This window comes from Pseudopipra pipra, chromosome 17 (assembly GCF_036250125.1).
Source record: "Pseudopipra pipra isolate bDixPip1 chromosome 17, bDixPip1.hap1, whole genome shotgun sequence".
Lineage (NCBI taxonomy): Eukaryota > Metazoa > Chordata > Aves > Passeriformes > Pipridae > Pseudopipra > Pseudopipra pipra.
The window spans coordinates 6945962-6972106 of NC_087565.1; the positions used below are offsets into that span (position 1 = coordinate 6945962).

A 26145-nucleotide genomic window follows, 5' to 3' on the forward strand; every position below is an offset into this window, starting at 1 on the left:
CTGAGGGCGCGCAGAGCCCGCCCCCCGCTCCGCGCCATTGGCCCGCGCGCCGCGCTGCCGGGCGCTGATTGGCTGGCGGCCGGCGGCGCCGGCAGCGATTGGCCGGCGGGAGGGGCGCTCGTGGCGCGCGGGCTGTGAGGGGGGCCCGGGATGAGGGGAGCGGGGCCCAGGGTGAGGGTGCTCGGGCTGTGCGCTCGCAGTGCCAGAACTCCTGAGGGACATTCCAGACTCCTGAGGGATATTCCAGCGGATACGCGTGTTTTGGGGGTCGAGGTCTTCTCTGTGGAGAAGAGGGTTCTGTTTCATCCTCTGCCCTGTCTGACCCGCCCGAAGACTCGAGAGCTGTGAGGTGCCAGCACAGGCCTCAGCGGAGGCTCTTGTTTTATCTTTTGTTGGAAAAAGGAATTTAAAATCTCCCTGTATGTGTTGTTTCTGTGTTGCTTAGCAGTACATAAAAGGTTAGCCCGTGCTCGCAGCTGCTGCTCTGCAGAAGTCATTCCCTGTCTTTAGTAACTGTTTCCCTTTGCTTTGTCTGTGCAATTTCTGGGATGGGGAGACTAAAACTGCCCATTGTTGACTATCCACGGATTGGTTGGTGTAGATTAATTCGTACAAAGCATGAACAAGTTTGTTGGTTTTTTTAGATGTTACAGAAAACACTTTGCCTGCTGTTGAATACTTAGACACTTGTTTTCATAAAACTTACTGAGACCTTTTGCTGGTGACGGTCACCTTGGAGCCCATCACTGTGTGTATAATTCAGAAGGCTTTTTTGCTGTGTCATTTACCATATTTTTGTTAAATTATTTAATCTGGCATTTTATAGCAGGGCCCTTATGGAGTTCTGCTGTTTCTTATATCCCCAGTTAGTTTAAATTCTTAAATAGCATTTATATAGCATTTACCCTAGTGACAAACTTTGGAATTTGTAATGTGTTTTGTAATGCATTACTGATGTGTTTGTGAAACCTGTTTGAAGCCTAAGTGATGATTGTTCCCGTTGTTACACAGCTGAGTTGGTGAATTGCAGAAATGACAGCCAGGAGTGAGATGCAGGTATGTGCTGATGGACCAGAACATGAGTATTGATTGTTTTAATTACTGCCTTAAAGCACTCCTTCAGGTACTCAATTGCAAGTCAAATCTGCAGTGCAGTGGGGTAGGAAGAAACTTTCCTTTGCCATAGGTTAGTGTGAAATAGGTGGGTGGAAAGCAAGAGGAACTGGAGATTGTTATTGATAAAAATAAATCATGTGCATTTGACATAGATGAATCAATGAGGTGATACTTAAGATCAAAATGCTGACACCTGGGTATAATTGATTTAGAAAGAATAGGGGGGCAAAATAGTTGAAGTTACTTGGTAAAGTAAAATGTTAAATTTACTAAGGAAGGGCAATTAATACAATGAACACTTATGTAGGAATTTAGTTGCAATAGCAGGAAAGAAAAGCCAGTTGAGGAAAACTGGGAAATAATTAAAATCCCAGTGTAGAAGTATTTGCATGATTAATGTATTAGATATGATGTTCTGTTCTTTAGGTTTTACATTTAATTATTTTGTGATTCGGGATATTTGCTTGGAATGGAGCAGGTGAATGCAGAAAACCTGCATGAAATCCTGTTAAATCTGTATCACTGCTAAGCACACAGTAATACAGCTGCTTTGTTTTATTGTTGACAGTTGGAAAAGTTAATTGATGAAGCTGCAAGAAAAAAAGATTCCCAATTATTAGAGAAATTTCTGGCCACAGAAGACTCTGAAAATGTCTCTTACAAAAGCAGCAAACAGTTTGTGAACAAATTAGACAAGCTTCTGTGTCGGGTAATGTAACCATTGCATCCCAATCTGCACTGGCATTGCAACACTCTGAAATATTTCATTTGCCTTGCTTTATACCAGCAGTTGATTTGAAAGCCTGAAATAAAGTTTAAGACTGAAATCTCTCCTTCAAGCTGCAATTAAGGTGGCTTTCCAGAACAAAAAAGGCATCTGCTTAATTATCTAGTTCTTCTGGAACTGTCCATTAAAGCTTCTGTTGTAATTTCGATTTCAGGAACTTGACAAACAAGAAGTGAAAAGCGTTTCTACTTTACTAAATGTCATCCAGAAATGTGGGGAAAAAATCAGCATAGCAGGAGAGGATGGGCTCCCAGCACTGATGAAATACGGGCTTGTTGGAAGGATAAGTAAAACCATAAAACATATATGAACTTCTCAAGAAATACATAAAAATTAACCAAGTGCATAAGTGATGCTCCTGTGCTGACCTGCTCAGTGTTTGATTTGGTCCTTGGTTGTTTCAGAATTAAGAATTTCCCATAACTTTGCAACAAACATCACATTTGAATGTGCTTTGTCAAGTGACCCCTTATAAAGATGCTGCTCTATCACAGTGAGGGTTTTGCAAATTATGCAATATAGAATTAATTTAGATATGCTTACAGCAATTACAACAGCATTACATATTTTTATATGAGTTTGCTGGACTGCTTTGAAGTCTGAGGCTGACATATGCTCAGCAGACTGGTAATGCTGCTGTTGTTTTAATCTTTGTATAGTTTTCCTGAAGTATAATACAAACTATTGTCCTTTTCCAGGTTATTAAAATAGTTTCACTTTTATTTTTCCTTTACATGGTCAACTGGTTTGAAAAGTTAAAAGGAATTTTGATCCTCAGAGGAAATGAAAGGAATGAAATGCTTACAAGTCTGGCTGAAGATTTCTTCAATGTGCTACTGGTAAAAATATATTGATAATAAAATTTGTCATGATAGTTGTTACTAGTTTAGCAACAAAAGAACTTTCAAGTGTGTTTCTATTTAATATCTCTCTAAAGTTCGTGTTATAGTGATTTTTGAAATAGATTATAAGTCTTTGGGGATAAACAGTTTGCTGTATTTATACTTGTTTGCTGTTCATGGTTGGCATCATGAAATTACCTTTAAAAAATCCACAACATTAAGTGTTCAATGAACAAAAAAAAATTTCCTCTTGATCAAGTTTTGATTACATAAGTTATCAGTTTGCTAATCCAGGGCCCCAAGTTCATTAGATCTGTGAGTTGCTTCTTTTCATAAAAATTTTTGTCATTGGTGAAATAATTTCAGTAAATTTAACTGAAATAAAATTTCAGGAAACCACACGTGGTAGTAGAAATCATTTCTTATATTCTTTGTTAAGGATGAAATCATTTCAAAGTCCTAAATTCTTTTTGATTACTTCCTTCAGGTACATTTTGCCTGATTTTTCTGCTGTAATATTTGCTGTATCAAAATGATGTCTTGTTTTGTTTCTCACTGCAGGCTGTGTGTGAGAGCAGACCTGAAGGTGAGCTTCAAAAACATGTGCACTACATGTGAGGGTTTAAAATGCCTCTTTCAGGACACTTTATCAGTGTTAAAATCATTTGTACTCGTGGAGGCAGCTTTAGGCAAGTGTTTCTGAGGAGAACATGTGCAACGAGGGTGGTACCAGTTTCTTGATCTAATACAAATATAGCACCAGATCTAAATGTTTCAGCTGATAACCTGTGCCCAGAGGAGCACATTCCACATGGGAAATGTCAGCCCTAACATGGAGTGTTCAGTTTGAGGTTTCTCTGCTGACAGGTTTCCTTGGAACTTGCTGGTGTCAGTAATAAAAAAGCAGGATGCTCTCAGAAATGGCAACTGCAACGGGTTTGTCCTAAAACAAGTTGTTTCTAAGCTGCTGTCACAGCTCAGCACAGCACAGTGATCCTTCTGGGCTGACCTTGGCAGCAGGAATATCACACCCTTCCAGCGTGGAAGGTCACTCCAGACCCTTAGGGTGTCGTGATCAAAGTGAAAGATTTATTTCCTTGTCTCTGGGAAGACAAATCCCAGCACCTGAATTGTATCTCAGAGAGCTAAGTTAGAGGATTGACCAAGTATATTTTAAAATTCATGTTCTCATGCTCAGGGGGGTTGTGCAGTGATGCACAGCAGCAGAAACCTCACAAAGAGCCATATTTACTATAAATTGAATATTCTGTCTTACATTTAACCATGATGCTGAAGATACTTATCCTCAAATATCAGTAATCTTGTATGGAAAGAAAGACATACAGTATTTTATTTCCAAATGAAAATGAATCTTGTCCCAAATGTTTATGAAGGGGCAACTTTCTAATTTATTCTTTTCAACTCTCTAATTTATTCTTTTCCTGTTTGTTAGGTAAAATGCAAATACTGGAAAACTTTGTTCTGAGAACATGTTCCCTCATCACTGATGTAAGAATTAGTATTTATGTTCAGCAGGAGGTAAACATTCTTCTTTCTAAGCAACAGTTTTCTGGTCACTGTGTTAACAGACTTTGTGAAGACAGTTATTTAACTGTACAGATGCTACAAAAACAGTCAGGGGTTTTTTTCCATCTAAAGATAAAGGGAAAGTCACAAAAAAGTCTTCTGTCAAGGCTGCATCCCCAAAGGAAAGGCTTTTTAATGCTAATTTAAGGGACATTTTAGCTCAGCAATCAACTGCAGACAGAACTCCAGCTTAGAAAGATTTTTTTTCTATATTTAAACCTGCAAATAAGAAACATAACCCTTTAAGAACTAATGTTCACGTTAAAACTAATGTGATTTACTGAAATTGAGGTGGTTATATTAAGATAAATACCCTTTCATGTCAGATAGAACTCATTGTTATTTAAGCATTTTGCATTTTGCTTTCTTCAGTGTTCTCAAATATATTACAATGGCCCAAAATAAGAATAACAAATTTACTTTATATTTCCTCTTACTCCCTTTTTTCCCCTCTTCTTAGGTAGTAAGAAAACTGAATTTAATGCTTGACAACATACCCCGAGAGGCCAAGAAAAAGTTATTTTCTACAAAGGAGATGTTACTGGTCATGTAAATAATCTTCAGTATCATTTTTATATCATTCCATCATTTGCAGAGCTGGGAGGGCAGTTTTTACTGAGCCTGTTTACAGTTTGTGCAGATTGGTCCCTGTTTAATTTGAGTTGCATTTGCTATGGAGTTGTCCAAGATAGTGGCTGTGGGCAGGTATTGTCATGGGTTATTCTTCATGAATTTTCTTCTTTTCCAATCTAGGTCAGGCTTTTTCTCATCCCAGTGTTCATAAAACAATTAAACTCTTTCCTATAAGAATGTGTGTAAAGCACAGGGAATCAGTCCCTGAAAGACAGGCTGGTTCACACTGGGAAATTGGTTTGCAGCACTTCAAAAAACAAACAGAATAAAAATTGTATCTATAAGGTGATTTTCCCCAGTAGTCCTTCCACATCCTCAGACTTACCCCTTTTTAAGTCTTACAGGCTGCTGGAATCAGAGTTTTCTCTCATACATTGAAAATTTATAATTAAAGCTTTCTGTGCTCTGTGTTGCTCTCATCTTCTGATGAAACGTTTCTTTGTTTGGCAGGAGCGAAATGGGGAGGAGAATTTTGGATGCTGGAGGTGAGCATGGGACTTAATGTAGTATTAGGGTTCCTAAAAATCAGATGCAGAGCTTTTAAAAAACCAGAGAAGATATTCAGAAGCTGCAGAACGTGGTGATTGAGCCATCTGAAAAGTACAAATACTGCCTGAAAACAATCTGCAGACTGGAATGTTTCAGTGTGTTCAGTGCATGGGTAACTCACTGAAGGGTTCAGTTCTTCTCTAGAATCTAAGTTTTAAAATAGCAAAAGATGATGAGGAAGTCAAGCTTTGAGTACTGTAACTTCTCTAAGGATCCTTTTGGTAGCCAACAATTTCCCAGGTCAGACAGGGGAAAGCTGAAAACATCTTTCCTTGGCTTCTGCACCCCGTGGGGGGGCTCTGGCAGTCCTGCAAGGTTTGGGTGAAATTTCCTTTGGAAAAATAAGTTTGGTCATCATTATTCCTGTACTTTTTTATCCACTTATCCTTTGGGGGTTACATATTTGGATAGAATATGATTTAGAATATGAAATGTTCAGCGCTGCTTATCCCACTTTCCTCATAATATTTTTTCACCTCAGTAGTGTCTTTAAATCTCCTTTTCCTGCAGACTATGACATGCAAGTGGCCATCACAGAAGCTTTGTGCAGAATGATCTCAGAGAAGCAAAGAGCAGAACTGGCCTCCCAGTGGTTTTCCATGGAGTTTGTGTCCAATGCATTTAAAGGAATTAAAGATTCTGAGTTTGAAACAGTGAGTCATATGAAAAATATTCCCGGGGGGGTAAACTTCCATTTTCCAATTCTTTAAGAAATTTCCGTGTTTTATAGGATTGCAGGAAGTTTCTTAACCAGGTGAATGGCATGCTTGGAGACAAAAGAAGGTAAAACTGATTTTTTTTTTTAGAGCTAATGAAGTTTCTTTCTTGGGGAAAAAGTGGTTTTTGATTGCTGGGATCTCTTAGTCTCTAAGGCACACAAGTTTGTGAACACACAACCCTGTTGCTACGTTCACATATGCAAAGTTTGTTTACAGCATTGTAGAATACTTGAAAAAATATCCTTTTCTTACAGGGTTTTTACATATCCGTGTTTATCAGCAGCTCTTGATAAATATGAGGTAAGTTCCTCTGCCTTCTAGTTAATAAAAAATAGGGATAAGGTAAGAAAATTATTTTTTTTCAGAAGGATTCAGACAGGCATGTGCTGAAAGCTTGTGAGACCAACACAAAGCTTGTAAGCTGGTGTAAATCAGTGCTCTCTGCTCTTATTATTTTATCTTTTTCTTTTAGCTCCAGTTCCCACTGGATGAAAATCTGGAGGAATTCTGGATTGATTTCAACGTTGGTAGCAAAAGTATCTCTTTCTACGTGGCAGCAGATGATGCAGTAAGTGATTTTTGTCTCTCAGACTGAGGCAGTAGATCCAGATTCTTTCAAGTGTATCAGATTTGTTTCCCCACATCAACATGTTGAACTTATTCCAGTGTGGAGGGGGGAAAAAAATCCAGATTTGCTGTACATATTTAGATCAAAGAATTTCAAAGTGATGATTTTCTAATGCTGTTTGGAAATAGTTTAACATATGCAGTGGTGAAGCATTTGTTCCATGTCACTCTTCCTGACAGAGATTTAAAAAGCTGAAAATTTGTCCTCACTGAATGACTTTCTGATCACTGCATTTCATTTAGTTGTAATATCAGAATTTTCTATCTTTAAAAATGTGTTTTTCATGTAAGGGTCAGCAGTGGGAAACAGTGATCATACCAGAAGAAGAGGTGAACATGTACAGCCTTGAAGGTATTTGCACTCAAAAATGGGACCTTTTGGGACATGCTAACTTGGATTTTCAAAGCAATTAATCCTGAATTACTGGCTCAGTTCTCAGCAAAGCAAAATTCTCATTTAAAATAATGTAGAAACTGGTTTTATCTAAGATAAAATTGCATTGCAGTCACATTTGCATTTGGGATATGCAGGTGTGATTTTATGAAAATAATTTAAAAATAATGTCTTCTAGTTATTTCAATACAAAATAAGGCAAAAGGCAATGACAGGAACTAATATTCCTTTTAACTAATTAGAATAGTAAATACCTATAATTGGTCTGCAGCTATAGTAAATAACCCTCAAAGAAAATTCTGTGGAATAATATAAAGAATAATTATTCTTAAAAGATGGAATCTTGAATTGTTTCACTAATAAAATTTATTGTAGAGTGAATTAAAATATACATCTTAGTAGCTGTACTGAAGAATAAGTGTCATGTGTGTACAAACATTATATGAGATGTTGCTAAATTGTAATAAAGGAACTTTTCAAATTTTGTTTTTGTCCAGAAAAAGACTCAAAGAAATTATTAACAATAGATCTCAAAAGCCCCATGAATGTGGGTAATCTAGAAGGAGAGAAATTTTCTTTGTATTTTAATTCCATCTTGGAAATCAAAGACGTAACCAGAAAGATTTATGGATTTAGTAAATGTAAGGTAAGATTGAAACACCTTTTTGAATAGTTTTTAATTAATTCAAAATAAATATGCTTAATGCACTTAAAGCCACACTCTCCTCCTTCTAACAACTACTTTGTCCTGAAGTCTGACTGAGGAATTCCTGAGGAATGGAACTGCTTTATAGCATCTCTTTGCCTCTATAATCTGATTTCAGACACTTAGGATCTTTCACTTCAATATTTTCTGTTCCTCGTTTAACCCAAGAGTGAAGTGTCTGTTTTGACGTGGGTGGTTCCTCCCTTTGTAGGATGGGAGTAAGAAGCAAAGTGCCTCAGTTGCCAAAACAGCTGTCCATGTCCTCTTTGATGAAAGTGGATCACAGGTATTTTATTTCGTGGGTTTGTATATTTAGTCTGATTATTTGCTAATTTACAATCTGTCATGGTAGAAACAAGGACTTTGAAAATATCTCGAAGTATAGATAAGTCTAAAGCCAGCAAGTGATGGCTACTGTGTATATATTGTATTTTTGGGGAGATACTATTATCCCAATCAAAGAATAAACCAGACAAATATATTCTTTTATGTGAATTGTGACTCGATAACCCATCCTTGTTAGAGAAAATAGCAATTAGGGTGGAGGCTTTTCAAACTGAAAGTCTGTAACCTCTGAAGTTTATCAAAATCTACAGTGAGGAGTGTGTTATTTAGGGTAAAGAAGTTGCCCTGTGTGTTTGTGTAAATATAAAACATAAAATCCAAATATTGTATGCAATTAAATAAAATGAAAATATTATATAGGTTATGGTACCAGAAAGCCAGTTGTCACCAGGTTTGAAAGAAAAATCTGAACAGGAGGAGAAACTCAGTAAGAAGAAAACTCAGCAACTTCCTGAAAGTTTGAGGACTCAGAATAAAAATAACAGTCAAGAAAAATGCAGAGGGGATTCCTCCAAGGTGAGTAGGATTGTGAAAACAAAAAGACTAGAGAAGAAATACAAGTCAATTTAAATATTTATAACATTTAATAACATAAACCTCTGCTTATTTGACATTTGAAATATAGTTAATTAAGGGTTTGATTGGGACTTGACATAGCTGTAAAAATCCTTTGGCAAAAAACTTTCTCATTGGTACTTTGGAACTCTTAATAATGTGACCAAAGTAAAAAGGAATTGTTAATGTTCTTTAGGCCATTATGCTCTAAAGAGAAATGTTTTCAAGATGTGCTCGGATCTCCTGGTTTGCAGAAGTCAAGGATGGCCTCTGGAGAATCCTGGGCCAGGGGAAAAGATGGAACAGTGTCTTCCTGGTGTGACAGGGTGTGCCTTGCCAGCAGTGCTGTAGCAAACCTGTTCCTCTTTGGTTTGGAGCTTTAGTGACACCTTTGTGGAGTCTCCAGGGAACCTCTTTGTGAACAAATAAATTCATTGAATTAATTTAGAAAACAGCAATCAGTGACCTCAGTTTGAAAATGTTCAGTTTAAGCATTATACCATTCAGGTGTTTCAGGGAACTTTCTTCAAAAAGGGAACTGCCTAAAAATCCCATGGCATTGATATCTGCAGCAACAGCAACTGCCATTTCAGGAATGGATAGTGTCAAGAGGCTCTTGGAAAAAGATTTTCTAAAGTCTTATGCTGTCATCCTTAAATCAGTGTATGATGGTCAAGTTCTTTCTGTTCCTCCAGATCACTCCCTCTCGGACAAGGAAAATGTCTGAAGCCTCTCTGATTGTTCCTGGAACTACAAGAACTTCCACAAGGAGTCCGCTGACCTTTGTTAGCACATGTGAGTTCACAAGTGCCTCCGGGGTAAAAATATACTCTAGGTTGTCTTTGAAACACAAGCATGGACTGTGCTCCCTGGCAGAGCTGGAAATGAAAAGGAGACTTTGTAAAATCTCCTGAGCAGATGCTTTAAACCTGCAATTTTTAAACTCGAAATTTTTGAAGGAGGCCACTTGTCCTGGTGCAGAGATGTGCTATGGGACAGTGGCTGCCCAGGGGTTCCCTGGAACTGGGGGGCACCTGCCATTTGTCCTGCAGCTCTCAGGCAGCTGTTCAGCAAAGATAGCTGACTGGGAAATCTTTAAAGAGTGACCAACTATTTTCTACTGGAGCCAGCCTGTAAAAGCTTTGCTTTGCCTCTGGACACCCACAGTCTGTGGGCTCTTAATCTCCACATAACAGAGTTGAAATCAAGAGAAATATTAAGGGGTTGTAATGGATTGTTATCAATACTAACCAACTTTTGGTGTGATCATGGGCAAAAACTCTTCCTACTGATGTCCCAGACAGCCCAGTAATTGTAATGAAAGCAGTGGTGGAATTCCTACATGTCTCTGCTTTGTTCCAGCCACTCCTTTTAAAGGGAGATTTAAATTGCCTCTGGAAATGACCAGCTCCACTAAGAGGTCTGACAGCAGTGCAACAAATGAGACCAGAACAAAGATTTCCTATCAGGACTCTACTGGAGTATGCATGTCATCTGTAGCTAAGTCTTTTACTTACAATAACATTCATTTCTCTTCTAATTTGTTCCTAATTCATATTTTAAAGAGCTAGACTCGGCAACTGTCTTGTAGAAAATATTGTGTTTTACTTTACTGCATAATGTTTTCTTGTCCTCTGGATTTCAGGTTTGATATGTCCAAAGTCAGAATGAACTCTTAATTAGCTAAAATTTGCATTCACTCATCAGTTTGAACTCCAGAATTAACCTGCTTTTACTAGCCCCTCAGTTCTTCCTTTGTGTGTAGTATGAGAAAGGTGCATGCACAGAATCTGACATGGATTCTGCAGGATTGAAGTACTCATAAAACATAGAATACATTCAGCTGCAGCTGTGAAATGTGAATGGCCTCAGGTTATGGCATTTATAGCATTGGGTTTAGTGCATTTTTGGTCAGGCATTCACTGCTATCACAAAAAACTGTAGAGGTGTCACTGAACTGCAGTGTAAGTATGTTTTTATTTTTGGTTCTGTTCCAGTTGAACAATGACTACAAAGTAACACTTTGATTTTATTTCTGGTTCTAAATGTCTGTCTTGGTCAGATTCAGGTCAAGCCCCAGATTATGGGATTCTGAAGCATTTTTGGATACAGCCATGCTTTAGAGGAAGGCTTTAAGTTATAGAATGTTTTGTTTAGAATATTTCAAGTGTCCATTTCTAGGAGAATTTTGCTTCTTTGTCTTTTATGGACTGTAATTGTCAGTGTTACTGTCCTTTTTAGAGATGGCAAAGATTGACACTGGATGATGAATTCTTTGAAACAGAACAGATCAGGAGGTTAAACACCAGAAATGAGGCAAAAGCACATGAAAAGGTACTGGAGCAGCACTTCCATGAACTAAAACAAAAAGGAATTTCATATTTTCTTAGGTAAAGTACAGGTTTATGAGGTTATACTGCTTATGGTCCTATGCTAATATTTCCTTTTGGGTGTTATTCCACTGTAGCAAAAATGTGCTGAAGAAGTTTTAAAATTTATACAAGAGGCTGCAGAAGAGCAAACTTTAGGCAAGTAATTTTACAAGCATTGCTAATCCTTACTTTTAATATCATTTTCATTTTGTCCATTCTTTTGGCCATAATAATTGACACCAAGTTAATGTCTCATAGATGAAGTATTTGATATCGTTCCTGATTCTCAGCCAGTTGGGAAAAGCAACAAACCCTTGTAAGTATTAGAAAAGAATTCACTGTTGGCACTCACTTTGAAGGGAGTATTTTCAAGTATTACCAGAACTGAAATTATGTTGCCATGTAAAATACTTTGATATGTGTAAGATTCCATTATTTTCCTATTTTATGACCCATGTTTATTGTCATTAAAAGTCACTTTCTGCAATTCACTGACAGTAAGGTGGTGTTGTCTTTAGGCTGCCTGGACTTATGGAGAGTTCTTTTGATAAAACTGAAACATGGAAAAAAAGAACATCCCCTCTTCCTGAGAAAAGTGGGACCACTGGGGACAAGCAAAAGCCAAATCCAGCAGTGGCACGTCCATCCCATCCAGGTAATGTTCACACATGGTTAACTGTTCAAAATAGATCAGAGAAACTGTCACCTGGCAGCTGTGCTTTTCTGTCCTGTTTTCCTCTCTATTGTTAGTGAAAGAGCTGTGAAACAAACAGCATTTATTTATTTATTCACTCTTTGAAGTACCTCTCCAGATAAACAAAGTAAATAAAGAGAAGAGAAGCAAGAAAATGAAATAGAGACCATACCAAGTGGGCAGTCAGAGTGTTAATTCTTTGGAACAGAAACTGTTAAGTACAGAAGGGAAAAATGTTGAAACTACTGCTGAAACATGGTTTAAAACCTTTCTTTCAGCCAGAGTGGCCGACACATCTTTGCATTCTGAGCTTCCAAAAGAGGAACTCGAAGTTCTCCTCAGAAAAGAGCCTGCAAATCCAAAACCATCAAAGCCCGTGAGAATTTCTTACCTGCCTTTCTTTGATTTGCAATTAAGAGAATTGTCAAATTTTCAGTGTTCCAAAATTTGGGGTTTTACTGTCATATAGTCACAAACTTACTTTTAATTGATTTTCCACAAATACCAAATGAAGAAATAATATCACCTTCACTTTTTACTTCTTTCAGTGACGTGTTTAGGATTAGTTTACTCTGAATTTCTTTGTCAAAATTATTCTTAAATAACACCGACTTGTGCTTCTCATGCACTTCCTTGCTCACTTTTGAATGTTACAGTTCCCAAACCCACATTATTTAAAAGCAAACACTGCTAAACTCATGTTTCCTTGCACACTCTCTGGGCAATGCAGGGGGAAATGGTTTGCAAGGAAATGTGATTTACTACATCTAGAAGACATTTAATGCAGTTTAGGGGTTTTTTTAGGAACCTGAAGTTCTATTTACAGCTTTGTTCTTCTGTTGGATGAATTCAAAATTAAGTCTTCAACTGTTTTTACAGAAACCAAAGTCTAAAGAAATCTCAGATGCAGCCAAATCACTGATCAGTAAAATCAGTGACAGGTACAAAGACAAGAGTGATGAGAAGAGCAAAGCAAGAGACTCCTTGGGTTTGAACAGGTAGGATGGGAACTGTCCCTGCTGGGCTGATTCCTTGGGGCTTGGTCTGTGATGGGGGATGGATGACATGAGTGAAAGGGGCTGAGCTCTTTCAATCCTTTGAATCTTTTAATTGATGTTGTATTTAAACACATGAATAGGTTTGCTGGCTTTGAGAAGGCTTTTACTGATACAGGCAGTATTGTAATGCATATATTGCAATTAGCATTTAACAGAATGTGTCTTTATTTTTAGGCCATATTTAAATAAATCCTGGAACTCCAAGGTAACATATTATTGCTTTTGTTAGAATTGCTTTTCATGGCAGCTGTGTGTACAAATATGGTGGGAATCAGTAGGTGTAAAGGGACATGTCACAAACACCAGTGAATGTTAAGTATGTTAATTTTGTATTGACTGCATAAATTTAAAATACCCATGTGGAACGGTAGTTTTTACTGGCAACTGTCATCTAGTGAAACCCAAATTAATTTCTGTTGGCATATTGTATATTTAATCTCTGCCTTTTATACGTGTCTATGCTAAATATTTAGAATAAAAATAATATCAAAAATAAAATTATGGAATCCTTAAAGTAGATAGAGCCAGGACACAGAAATGAGTCATAATGTTTGGGGGGCAAAAAAATTCTGAGGTTGTGTTGATATCCTTAAAAGATAAAGATGTAGTTCCTCCCCTTTGTTGCTAATCAACATGATTATCTTCATGATGAACTTGCTTTTGAGATGACAGAGTTTCTGAATGCATAGTCCAAATTTGCCATGTGAGCCAACTTTTCATTTCTGTATAGGAAGAAGTTCAGGACAGAATCCTGAAAACCACTTCTTTTCTTAATATAACTGCTGGTCATATCATGTAAGTAGTTAGAACATTTTCAAGCACAATTTCTGATTGCCCACACCTGACTCTGGGAAATGTTCATTTATTCAGCCACAAAATTGCTCTCTGTGTCTGTTTGCAGGGATGATGTCTACAACTTTAAACTCAGTGGGTTTGATGAGCCTACAATAAAGCTTGGAGTAAGAATATAACTGAATCCTGTATTTTATGATTAGAATATAAAGGAAATCAGTCAAATTTTGTTTGCTGAAAGGATAGTTAAGATCTGAACATTCAAATTATATCAGCGAGCTAAGTGGGGAAAGAAGTTTGCCATGTAAATACCTCCAGCACTCTCAAATGTATAATGTGTAGATGTATAACTGTCCTAAGGTTCTGGCCACTTTGAGCTGTTATGAAGTTTTTCCTGAATTAAGAATTAAACAGTTTGCATGGGGGTATCATTATTTTAAAATATTCTATATTCTATTATCCTAAAAATGTTATTGCCATCCTTCCAATCCCCGTTTAAAGAACATCTTTGTGCAGATGTTTGAGTAAAAAGAGAATCTAATGATGATAAAAACAGAAGACAACAAAAGATAGTTTTGCTTCTTAAGCTCAGAGGAGCCTTCTGAATTGGGGAAGGTGGTGAAGCAAGTGGGGGGATTGGTTTGAGACACTGAAAGCTTTGCTCAGTTCCAGCTGGTTTAAACTATCAGCTCTGCTAAATGAATTCTAAGATAGAAATTAATGACCATTAATTACTTAGTGTAATAACTGAGGAAAAGGAGCCTTTAGCTGTTGAATTTTGTTCAGATTGTATAACAAATGAAAACCTTGGTTTTTTCTTTATTTATTTCTATTTTTAGGTCCAAGAATTGCATGTTACTGAACTGAGTGTTCATACAGAGACAACCAAAAAAGGGTAGGATGTTCTGTTGCATCCTGGTCTGCTGATTATCAATAGTGCTGTCTGCACTCTCCAGCATCCTGTTACAGAATTCCAGGGAATGTGTTCCATGGGGAGAACAGTTCTCAGGGAATACTACAGGGATAGAAACTCCTGATTAGAGGGGGTGGTTTTTTGTTCATGTTCAGCCTGCCCAGGGCTGTGTTGTTACTGTGTGCTCTCACTGATCCTTGGGAAATAAGCCCATCCTTTAGAGTTTAAGGTGAAGAGGTATTTCCAAAACAATGTGAAAACAAAAGTAAGTGCATTTGTTTAACCCTTAATCCACATATCACCTGAATAGCAGAAAGCTTTACAGCAAATATTTTTAAATGTATTGTTAAAGGTGGTTTTTATTTTTCTACTTAAGGAATGCAGTCGTCAGTAAATCCAGCACTGAAGTGAAAGGAACAAAACAAGTAAGGTTCAGATTTTTGGGGCTCAGTATAGCTTGTCTGCCTGCCTTTAAATACCAGTTATGGAAGAAGAATGTATATAAAAATAAATCAATAACTGGAGAACTGTTTTGGGTTTTGTAGGCTAGAAACAATCAAGACAAGAAGCACCTCTTTAGTGACTCAGACACAGAGAACAGAGGGGATGACAGCAAGACAGAGATCAGTTGGCTGCAGGAATCCAAGAGGAAACCTAAACCCCAGATAGTTGGTTACAGTAGAAATAAAAAAGTAGGGAAACCAATAAGCACAGACAAAAGTAAGAAACTTTTTTCATATTTCTGAAGAGTGCTGCAAGAAGTTTGTCCTTAGGTACTGACTGCACAGCATGTCATGGGCTCTGTTGCAGATATCAGGTGTTTCTGTTGTCTTGTTTCCAAGGAATTTTCAAATCACTTCTAATCATTTATAGAGGTTGATTTACATAAAGTCTGTATTTTAATGTGGAAAAGGTTTGGAGGATGGGACAGGTGGAAGTTGTTGTCAACTAAAAAAAAAGGCTCTTTAAAATAATGGGCCGGAAGCAGTTACTGAGTCAGTAAGTTTGTGGGCATGAAAGTGCTGCTGTTATTTACAGCTAAACCTAATGGCAAACATTTGAGCATTAAATTGATTTTTTCAGGCTATGTTGTAACACCAGATGAATCCCCTGAACCTGCTTTCCACATGGAGAAACCTAAAGGCAAAAATGCAAAGAAGAAAAAGGTAGATGTAAGTTTGCACCTAGAATTGTAATGTATATTCAAAATCTCTTCACTACCCACAGAAACTGTTTTAAAGTAACTGTTCATAAATATGTGACATTTCTTCACGCTTATTTTCAAATAATTTGTTAAATACTGTGTATTCTTTTCAGGTACTGTTTTCTTTTTATGTAGTATTTAGTTGGTATTTCAGGCATAATACTGTGAGTTAGAATGACTATTATACATTGATGCTTTTGTTAGTAGACTGATGGTTAAACTCTCTGAGCTTTGGTAAAGTTAAACTTTTTTAGCTGTTTTGAAATAACTTGGTTTAATTACTTGAAATCCAGTATCTACCTTTTTTCTTGTGTATTGATTTATTAATCATTCTTATAAACTGAAGGTGGTTTTGTTCTTCCAAAGGTAAACAAATGTAAAAAACAGAACTCAAGAACTGCTGAAATGACAGAACAAACCTCCAGGAAGAAACTACCTCGAAGAGCAGCAGCAGCAAAAAATTACAAAGAGCCTTCCAGTTGTGAGTCAGAGAGTGAGGGGGAAATTCCACCATGCACCTCCAAGGAGGAGAAATCAAAAATGCAGGTATACAGTTGCACTGCATTATTAAAAATCCACTTCTGCCATATTTTTCAAAATTAACTCTGCTCTGTTTGTGTACTTGATACTCCTGAATTTTAAGTGCTCAACCTGAGCAAGTTGAAATTAATAGAAATGCATGTGTCCAGATGAACAAATTCAATGTTTATTGATATTAGAACACCTGATATCCTTATGGATTTAAGTCCTGCTAATAATTTTCCTTCTGTTTGTTCTTAGAGATAACATGCTCTTTGTCTCCTTTTGTGTACACTTCCCCATGTTTGCAAAAATGTTTCTATAACATTTGTATTGTAATAGAAACCTATGAATGGGGCAATCAAGGATTATAAGCAGCAAAAAGCACCCCAGGTTTTATCTGTGGAGCCAAAGAGAGGAGAGAACTGTGTGCAGAAACCACCTGAGAAATCCAAGAATCCTGCAGAACAGAAGGAAATGGAGGTGCCTTCAGCTGAGAGTCCTGCATCTCTGGAGACAATGAGATGTAGGTATTTGGCCTTGGAATTTCCAGCAATACAGAGTCAAAAGTTGGAGGTTAATTGAGGATTAGCACAGCAGTACAATTTTACATTTATTTCATGCTTTTAACATAAGAGAGATCTCCCAACTCAGGGTGTTCCACGTAACTTAAGGAAGTGTGTTAATGTGGCACTGACACTTTTATAGGTCGGTGCAGTTCTTTGTCACCAGCCTAACCTAGAAAAGCAACGTGTAAGTGTTGGAATGAATCTGGTAACTGCTGAAACAGTGGGAGAGTGCAAAGAGGGAAGGGTGGCGAGTCCTGTGCCAGCACTTGAAGTAAAATTGCACACATCTGAGACTTGGAGACACCTAGAGCTGGAACAGTGAGCAGTTTGGACCTTTGGCTTGCCTTTTTTAACTTCCATTCCTCATGCTGACAGTGAAGGAATTGTTTTCTAGGTGCTGAAGGGCTCTCAGAAGGAAATGTCACTCCAGAGCACACTTCCAGTGAAAGATCTCTTGGTCTTCAGGAGTCATCCCCAGAAAACAGGGAGATGTTAAATTCCGAGAAAGGAATCACTCCCAATAATTTCTGTCCCCAAAATAAGAATATTCACAGTATATGTGTCAATCAGTCCCCTGAGGCAACAGCTACCAAGTCAACATTTGGAAAGAAAAGTTTCTCCCCAGTGTTGACAGAAGCATCTTTGGTAAGAATGGTAACATTTCTCTCAGTCCTTTTAGCTGAAGTTGTTCCATTCCGCTGCCAGCTGGCTTGTGCTTCTCTACATCTCCCTTCAATAATGGTTTTGGGGGTTTTTTTCTTAATGTGTAGCTCAGCCTAACAACATATAAAACTGTCAGTGGGAAAAATTCCAAGGGAGCTGGATTGGAAACCTGTAACAGTAACGAAGGGTCAAGTTTCCAGCGTTGCTTTTCGGACACAATTCCTGTTAAAGGAAAACCGAAAGATACCACTAAAGCTGTCACCAAAAGCAAAGAAGAGGTATGCTACTAAATTCTTTGCTTTTTGTCTGTTTGATCTACTTTCCAGCTGGTGATTTTTAAGAGCCATCTCTCAATAATGATTTTTTTTGGTTACTGTGTAGCTCAGCTTAACAACATATAAACCTGACAGCGGAAAACATGCAAAGGGAGCTGTGGCAGAGACAAGGAGTAATAATGAAGATCCAAGTTTCCAGTTTTGCTTTTCAGACACACTTCCTGTTAAAGGAAAACTACAAGATCCCACTAAAGCTGTCACTAAAAGTAAAGAGGTAAGTTAATGCATTCTTTGCTCTGCAGAAGTGAGCTCCAGCTTACCCATTTCACCTCCTTTACAGTGGGGGGCTTTAAGGGCAATGCATCTCTCAATATTAAACACTGTATAATGTCTACTTGGGGCCTGCTTGGAAAATTCTAGTAGTTATTTTTTTTTTATATTTGAGATAAATATCATATTTTTATGATTTATCATGGATACAATTTGTTGTTTATCTTATGGGCATAATGAAAAAATTGTATCCCAACAAGATCAGTTGCAATTCATATTTAAAGAAATGATAGGGAGTGACTTTTGAAAAAAATAAATTTTTCACCACATAAATGTGCATTTTTGATGGAGACTTCTAAAAGTGGTGTAATTTGGAAGCTAATGAATCAGTGGCTTTTCTTTAGGGTTGTGAACCACCATCTCCACTGTCTGCTTCCAGTGGGAGTAAAGCACAGTCTTCAACTGAAGAACCTTATGACCCTGTAAATGAGTCAGGTACAAACATTTAATTAAAGCAAAATACTTTCTGTATGTCTCAATAAAGGTTAAGAAAAATATTTTATTTGGCATAAAAATATGGCCAAATTGTTATATTTTATATATTTTCAGCCCTTTTCTAATTTTCTCTCATTTAGTTATCCCCAAACAAAGCTGAAAATTAGGCTCCAAAATGCAGCTCCAGTGAAAAATTAGTTGTGCTCCCAAGAAACAGTTAGAGGCATTCCCACTGATACTGGGGAAAAAAACTGGGGATAATGGTATTGTCAGGAAATGATACCAGACTTGCTTATTAGTCAGAGTTCTGTGTTCCATAGAAATCTTCTTGTTTTATATCATTCTCATATTTTAAAGCCAAGACACATATTCCAAGAGTTTGGATCCATCAGGTGAATAAAATCCTCTTTATCCTCCCATCTCGTTGTTTTAAATAAAGCTAAAATTAAGCCTTGTTCTCATGTTGGTTAAAGGCCCAGCTGTGCAGACCTTCCTGAAACGAAGATACCACAGTGACACAGAGAGCAGCTCTGATGAGGCACGGACCAGCAAAGAGGAGGAAAACACAGGAAGGAGAAGAATCAGTTTAAAGCCCAAAAAGTTATTTAAAACAAATGATGCTGCTACTTACAGAGGTTGGTCATGGAGTGACAGTTGAATACAGTTGTGCAAGAGTTTAAAATAACATGACAAAGCTTTAACAAGGAAATGTAATATCCTAGGAAAAGCATTGTACGTGTCAAAGAAAAGAAATTAAAATGCTGAATGTTTAGAGATTGTAGCCATATAAAAGACAGAAAATGTATATGAAAATAGAAAGTGGTTTCAGCCATCTGATTGGTGAAATGAATTGACATGTAACAGAAGCTGCCCTAGGCCCTGTGCTAACTCTGGGTAGGTGCTTTGTCCTCCTGAATTTGACATTATCCTTTTGTGCCTCCCTGCAGTGTCTGAGAGCATCTCCACTCGATCCCTCAATGAGCTCTCTGCTTTGGATGGGCAATTCTGGGAACCTGGCTGTTCAACTCTCAGCATATGTCAGAAGCTCCAAAAAGAATTTACCAAGAAGATTGAGGCAAGAGCCTTCCTGTGCAGTGTCAGCTGGGAGTACATGTGCATGTGGGGGATGGCTTGGCTTCCACCACAGAGTTGGGTTTTCATGTCCCTTTAAGCCAAGTGCACAGAATGTCAGGAGAGGACAGAATTCACATTTCCTTTTAAGCCTCTTTCAATTCCTTTATGTACTAAACTCTCCAATGACCTTCTCTCCCATGTCTGTTTTATTTTTCATTCTATGTGTACTTTCTCTATTTTGAAGGGGTATACTTTCCAAATAATGCACCTTTACTTATATTAGGTAGAATTTCATCAAAAGCATAACCTCAAATGTATTTACATGTCACTAAGAGAAAGCTTTTCCCCAAAGGACAGGGGGACCATTTTAAAAAATGTGATATTAAGCAATTAGAGTACTAAACATATCACAGTTTTTTCCCTGAAGTGAAAATAATCTGAATTTCATGTTCAAACACCCTCACAGAACCGCTCCCGGAAAATGGATCATTTTAATAAGCAAACATTAAAAGCTGCCCATCAGCATCTGACAACCATGAGTTACCAACTCCATGAATGCAGGTCAGTAATGACAGATGGACTTTAAAACATCCTTCAGATGCAAGGAATGCCTTCTAAAAGTAACCTGGTTTGTTTTGGTAGGATCAGGCAGCTGGACAAATTTCATTTTACTCTCGTTGAGGAACTGGAGAATTTTGAAAAGGATTCTCAGTCCCTGAAAAACATGGAAAAAGAATTCTCGGTTTGTATTGAAACGGCTGGATCGTGGGGAAAAGTGAATTCTTATGGGATCCATAGGTTGTTCATGTCATCCTTAACTTTAGATTATTAATTTTGATTTTAAAAGCCTTTATCATTTTGCTTCAAGTTGAGTGAAATGTCAAACAGTGAATTTGAGGTGTTGGGATTGGCCAATGCTCTGAGAATTCCTTGGTCTCTACATGTTTTTCCTATATATATTCACTATATGAATTCCTATATGTTTTTCCTCCTAGGATAAACTGTTACTAATACTTTATTGGGCTGGTTTTCCAGCTTCTGTGGGGACTGTGTAAATCCTGTGTAACTGCTGAGTCTGTGGTTGTGAGTTAGTTTGTTCATATGAGATATTGGTCAGTTTGGGCTTGGAAAATCAGTTCCTATTGATCAGCACCTGTTAATATTCTATCTTTCCAGACCTTTTGGAAAAAACAGACAAGTACTTTGAGTACTTACATGAAAAATGAGCAGCAGAGGTTAGTGGGCTCTGTCAGTTCTGGGATGAGGTTTGTGGGCTGTTCATTTGAGGTACAAGTCAGGCCAACTGATATTCCTTGGGCAGTTTCTTCCATTAAATAGAGATGGTAGATGAGATGAGACAATCAGATTAAAATATTACATTACAGGAAAAATGTAATGATTCTCCATCTAAATTTCTCCACACGCCTGAGGGACTGTTCCAGCAATGATGATGATATTTATCCACACTTTAAAGTACAAATAGATTACAAATAATGGGGCCTGTTTGTGGTCTGTGTGGGAAGTTTATACCTAGCAAAACTGTTTGAACTGTGTTTTGTTTCTTTAGAATTCAGGTTCTTAAAACTTCATTTGAAAAGAATATCTACCATTCTGTTGACTATGAAGAACGTATTTTTACTTCAGAGGTAGGAGGAACTTCTGTTTTGTATGAGGAGCTTTTGTTTCTCTCTTGGTTTAATAATTCTCCAATTGCACCAACAGATACCAGTACTGACTTTTTCTTCTGAAGAAAGACTTTATCCTTAGCATTGTATTGATGATACTTTTTTTTAGGTTTTAGTTCTCATAAAATGCCCTTCATTTAACAATATTCACTGTTTTAGGCCAGGATTTCACCCATTAGAAGACGTGTGCAGTTAACCAAGATTTATTCTGGATTCCATGGCTTTGTTTATTTTGTTTATGAATATTTATGTTCTTCATCCCAGAAAGAACAAATTTAAAACACACATCCCTTTCCATAGGCAGGTGGATGCATGTGCATCTCTGTCTCTTGGTTATAAAACATTTAGGGATGTAATTGTTTGCTTGAAAATGTGTCACCAGTTATGAGCAGAGGAGATGCATTCAGGATCTTTTTTGCAGATGCATCTGATGAAAGAAGACATAAAAGGAATCCAAGAGAAACTTCTAAAAGAAATGGTAAATGAAGTCATCTTGCACTCATTTTTATTTATTTTTTGCTGTTTGAACACTAAATTACTAAGATTTTAAATCCAAGTATCACTGACATGTTGCACTTCAGACCTTACCCGGGTGATAAAAGCCACAGGTAGACGTGAATGTACTGGTTTGGTTCTGAGTCTTAACCTGTGGAAAAGTATCCTATTTGATCTGTTAAAAGCAGCATATTCTGTGCACCAGGAGTACAACATGTTAAATAAAACCTTCCTTTTTTCAAAAGCATGTGATAAGTGTGATGTTTTTTGCCCAGCAAGAAGAGGAGCTGTGCAATGTTCGCAGAGGATTGCAGACCCTGTTTCGATCAAAGACTGAATTCTGAAGGGATGTTTTTCAGATTCCTTCCTGAACTTCAAGGTGAATATAAACACTCTTTTACAATGGAAAATTTGACTTTTTTTTTTTTTTTGCACTCAAGGAAACTGGTGTAATGAAACCATATTTTCCTTAATAATATTAAAATCTTTGCAGACAAAACTTCTCCACTTATCTGTGAGATTTGGGATTATTTTACTGAATCTGCTAAAAAGTAATATGTAATTTTATTTTAGCACGTGCTACTTTTAAACATGTCTTTAACAATTTGTGTAGGTTATTTAAATGACTGCCAGAGAAGTCACATTGAATTTCACTTTGAATCTTTGTTTGGGGTCTGTATGTACAGAAGACCCACTTTGTCTGATCCTGAATGGAGTCAGAAATTATTTAGGGATCGAGTCACCTGGTTTGATCTCACTCTTGTTTGTGGTATTAGACTTCAGCAGGAGTTTCTGAGAGAAAACAACACTCTAAACACTTGTGTTTGAACTATGTTGCAAAGAGTTGTATTAAGTCCAGAAAAGTATATATTGTCTGTCTTTTTTTTCCCCCACCATGATGTCATTGCTGTTTTGCTTCAAATCAATAATATGCATTGGCACATCAGTCAGATAAAGCTGCTGCACAAATATTTTGTGTAAGAATTTTAAAAACACAAGGCTGTGTTGTGTCTGGAAATCATTATACTGAAATTGCCAGTAAATAATTGGGTCCGCTCATCCCACCTATGTAAGTGTACTAATGCTTTGCTCGTCTTTCTGAGCCTCAGTTTTGTGTGGTTTGGGGTTTTTTTGGCCTGTACTCAGTGTGTTCTCCACTAGATGGACCTCCTGAGCTGGTAAACTTTCCTTTCCACTGGTCTAATTGTATTTCATCTGCATGAAACAGGAGTTTTCTCTGAATTGTACAAGGTTTTTAAAAGTGCACTGGAAGGTCCAAATTATCTCTTACAATGAGGGTACGTTGGAAAAATAATACAAATGCCTTATTTTTAGTTAGGGACAGGAATTGGGCACTGCAGGCCTGTTTGCCTTTTCTGTTGGGAAGGAGCTGCACAAGGAGGGCCTCCCTGAGCCACACCTGCCTTCCATGGTGCCATCCTAGTTCCCAAGCCATGGCCCAGGGAGTGCAGGCAGTGTCCAAACATCCCCACAGACCTGCCAGCAGCAAGCAGAGTGTCATCAGGAGATCAGTGGGCTCAAGTGTGACTCTGGAATTGTGTCTCCACAGGAGCAGAGCAAAGGCTGGGCTGGTTGTGCTGGGAGGACGTGCTGGAAGGACAGCAGAGAGCAGGGGAAGGAAAGAAGCTGTCCCTGCACAGCTCCAACATGGTTGAGTTGCATCAGTGACAAAGCTCACAGGCACTGTTTGGCATTTAAACAGCTGCTCTAAGTTACCCTTATAATATTTTTATCCTTATTTTATTTTCCAACATCATTTGAATGTGTTTTATACAGCATTTATTAGCAATGGAAGAATGGATTGTTACTTTCGTGGACTATAAGCCAAGTTTAGTTTGTAGTTAACAGTGGCTCATCTGCTGTTCTCACACTAAAAATGCCTCTGCTGAAGAAACTTTTCTCTCCTTTCTTTTCAACCTTCTTGTATATTGCATCTGAACTCTCACTATGTTGTTCTTAAGAATTAATACTATTGTATTAATAATCAAATTAAAATGATGGATAAATATAGTAGTAAGTTAAAAAGCTAGTTAATGATGCATATTTCTGTGAAAATCCAGCAAGTTAAAAAATTGCACTAAAGAAGAAAAAATACATCTTTGGATCAAGTAGTTGGGTCAGTCAGGTCTTCAAATGACAGTCAGACAGGTCAAACATGAAAATGTTGGACAAAGCAACAGCCAGCTCCAGCAAAGCCAGCCAGTGTCCCCCATCCTGGCCAGCACCTCTGCCAGGAGTCCTCAGTTCCCTCTCGTTGCCTTGGGGACACACAGGGAAGTGTTGCTGTGCTCTGACCTGCCCTTCTCCAGGAGCAGGACTGTGAGAGTCCATCCCCACCCTGAGCACACAGCCCTGGCTCTGTGTGCTGACTGTGCCCCACCTGCAGCAACTCAGTCGTAGTCTGTGCCAGCCATTGGAAACACTGATTTTATTGTTGTCACACTCCATGGAGATCAGCTCAGGGAAGCAACGAGACCAGGAATGCCTTTCTCAAGTTTTTAACACTGAAAGACTCCCTAAAGTTATAGCACTGAAGAGTTTTGCAGAGAAATGTTTGGGAGTGTATTCACCATTTTGTTCTTGTCTCAGGTGTGTTTTCCAGCTGTCTGTGTTTTATTTTTTAGTAGTAATTTGAGTAAATTCTCAGATGCTCCTCCATGTCAGGCATTATTAGAATGTCTGGCTTTACATTTTTCTCAGCCAGTTCTATCTGCTTTGTTATTAGCACTTAGTAGCTTTTTTCTTCTTACTGTCAAGAAAGCATTAAAATCATTTGTTTGCTAAATATCAAAGTACATTGTTACATTTCTACCTGTGCTTGTCCAATTTAGTCATTTTGAATGAGAATAACAGTGAACTTAATTGTCATTCTTTAGAGGGTCAGAGCCTCAAGTAGTGGAGGATGACAATCAGGTTCTGCTATTCCATGAGATGGAAAAACCTTAGTTGGGATCTTCTTTTTGCAGACTTCATGTTGATGAAGAAGTGCAATGGTCTGGTGCAGAATAATTATAATCTCTTCCCTTCCCAACTGTCCCTGGGAAAAAAAGAGCTTTAGGAAACATATTCATTTCCTGCAATAAGTAGTCATTTAATTAAAGAACAAAAGTAACAGGAATCAAAAATGCTTGCAGCTGTGATTCTGTTAGACATTATATAAAAAAGAATGAAATTATAATACATTAAATTAGTTTTTAGAACATGAACTGAAGTGTTTTACAAACTAATTGTGGCAAGTTCAAAATGTCTCGTCAACATAATACTGGATGACAGTGTGTCATGTCCGTTTATGTCAGAGGCCTTGGAATGGTAAAGCCTGTACATGCACAACATCTCCTCTTCCAAGACAGGCTGCAAAACAGTTCCAAACAAGTGTGAGAGTAGGAGGCTCTTCCAAGGAGCTTTGCTTCAGTCTTTGTCAGCAGCTCATCCCAATCCCAGGCCATGGCTCTCCTGCCTCCAGAGCGAGGGGCAGCCCTGGGCTCTCTGTCCATGAGTGCTGCAGAGACCTCAGCTCAGAGTCCTTCCTTCACACAAACACCAAGGGATCCTGCTCTGAACTTGAGGGAAAGACTCAGATATTCCCTGATGCGTGTTCAGCAGCAATATCAAAAAGTAAAGACAGATTCTTCTCAGAAGAAAATTTCTATGGCCTGTGAAATCTGGGAGAGATGAGAGACATTCATCAAACCACTTTGAAACAGAAAACAAAAGGTAATTCAGTTCTCTGGTAAATTAACAAAAATTTTAAAAGCCCACAAAACTATTCACTCTGTTTAAAGGTACAGTAACAGTGTTGAAGAATATCAGCACCTCTAAGTCTTCATTTTCCCCATGTGCCAGGACTGTAGTGCAGGGACGATCCTCAGGGCCCAGTTTAACCAGTTACAGCAATTTGGGAGTGCAAATGCAAATACAGGTGTGGGGTTGATTTGAGGTTCTTTTCTTTTAGCAAATGAAGCCACAGGTTGTCATTGGTGGCAATATTCTTTATTGTGTGGTGATTTTGTTCTTTTGTAAGAGCTAACAGTGTTGATGTTTCATAAAATCTGAGGAGCTACTGTTGGTGGAATGTGTGATTATGAGTCTGGAATAAATATCCTCTTGCTCTGTAGGCTTGTTCTTTAGGCTGAGATACACAATTAAAGTTCCAGTCATTTGAAATGCCTTAGCACTAACTGTAAAT

General features: G+C 37.9%; 2 protein-coding genes across 4 annotated transcripts in view; one reads left to right on the plus strand and one right to left on the minus strand.

The window, feature by feature from the left end:
* Positions 1-147: 147 nt before the first annotated feature.
* SYCP2 (synaptonemal complex protein 2) lies at positions 148-26137 on the plus strand. Its single transcript, XM_064674118.1, has 47 exons — positions 148-419; positions 1012-1056; positions 1685-1825; positions 2058-2186; positions 2638-2742; positions 3307-3331; positions 4199-4284; positions 4793-4881; positions 5416-5450; positions 6025-6167; positions 6245-6297; positions 6488-6533; positions 6706-6801; positions 7152-7212; positions 7752-7900; positions 8172-8246; positions 8666-8821; positions 9556-9655; positions 10223-10341; positions 11102-11194; positions 11328-11388; positions 11491-11548; positions 11751-11887; positions 12205-12302; positions 12806-12924; positions 13159-13189; positions 13715-13779; positions 13886-13943; positions 14616-14671; positions 15066-15114; positions 15235-15409; positions 15773-15861; positions 16260-16439; positions 16755-16938; positions 17376-17626; positions 17752-17922; positions 18026-18193; positions 18594-18684; positions 19158-19319; positions 19632-19759; positions 20225-20319; positions 20401-20500; positions 20935-20993; positions 21326-21404; positions 21865-21921; positions 22218-22317; positions 23509-26137. Exons 2-47 carry the CDS (start codon positions 1033-1035, stop codon positions 23625-23627), a joined length of 4665 nt encoding a protein of 1554 aa, XP_064530188.1. The 5' UTR covers positions 148-419; positions 1012-1032; the 3' UTR covers positions 23628-26137.
* PHACTR3 (phosphatase and actin regulator 3) overlaps positions 25026-26145 on the minus strand; it is a 100672-nt gene continuing 99552 nt past the window's right edge. For all 3 annotated transcript variants that reach the window (XM_064674106.1, XM_064674107.1, XM_064674108.1), the window contains exon 13: positions 25026-25621. In XM_064674106.1, coding sequence (XP_064530176.1) covers positions 25606-25621 — 16 coding nt within the window. In that variant the 3' untranslated portion in view covers positions 25026-25605. The remainder of the gene's footprint in view (positions 25622-26145) is intronic.

Coding starts and splice junctions, on each gene's coding strand:
- SYCP2 (XM_064674118.1), top strand. CDS start 1,033: ATGACAGCCAGGAGTGAGATGCAG. Junction 6,168..6,244: donor AAGATTCTGAGTTTGAAACA/GTGAGTCATATG, acceptor CGTGTTTTATAG/GATTGCAGGAAGTTTCTTAA. Junction 17,923..18,025: donor TCACCAAAAGCAAAGAAGAG/GTATGCTACTAA, acceptor GTTACTGTGTAG/CTCAGCTTAACAACATATAA.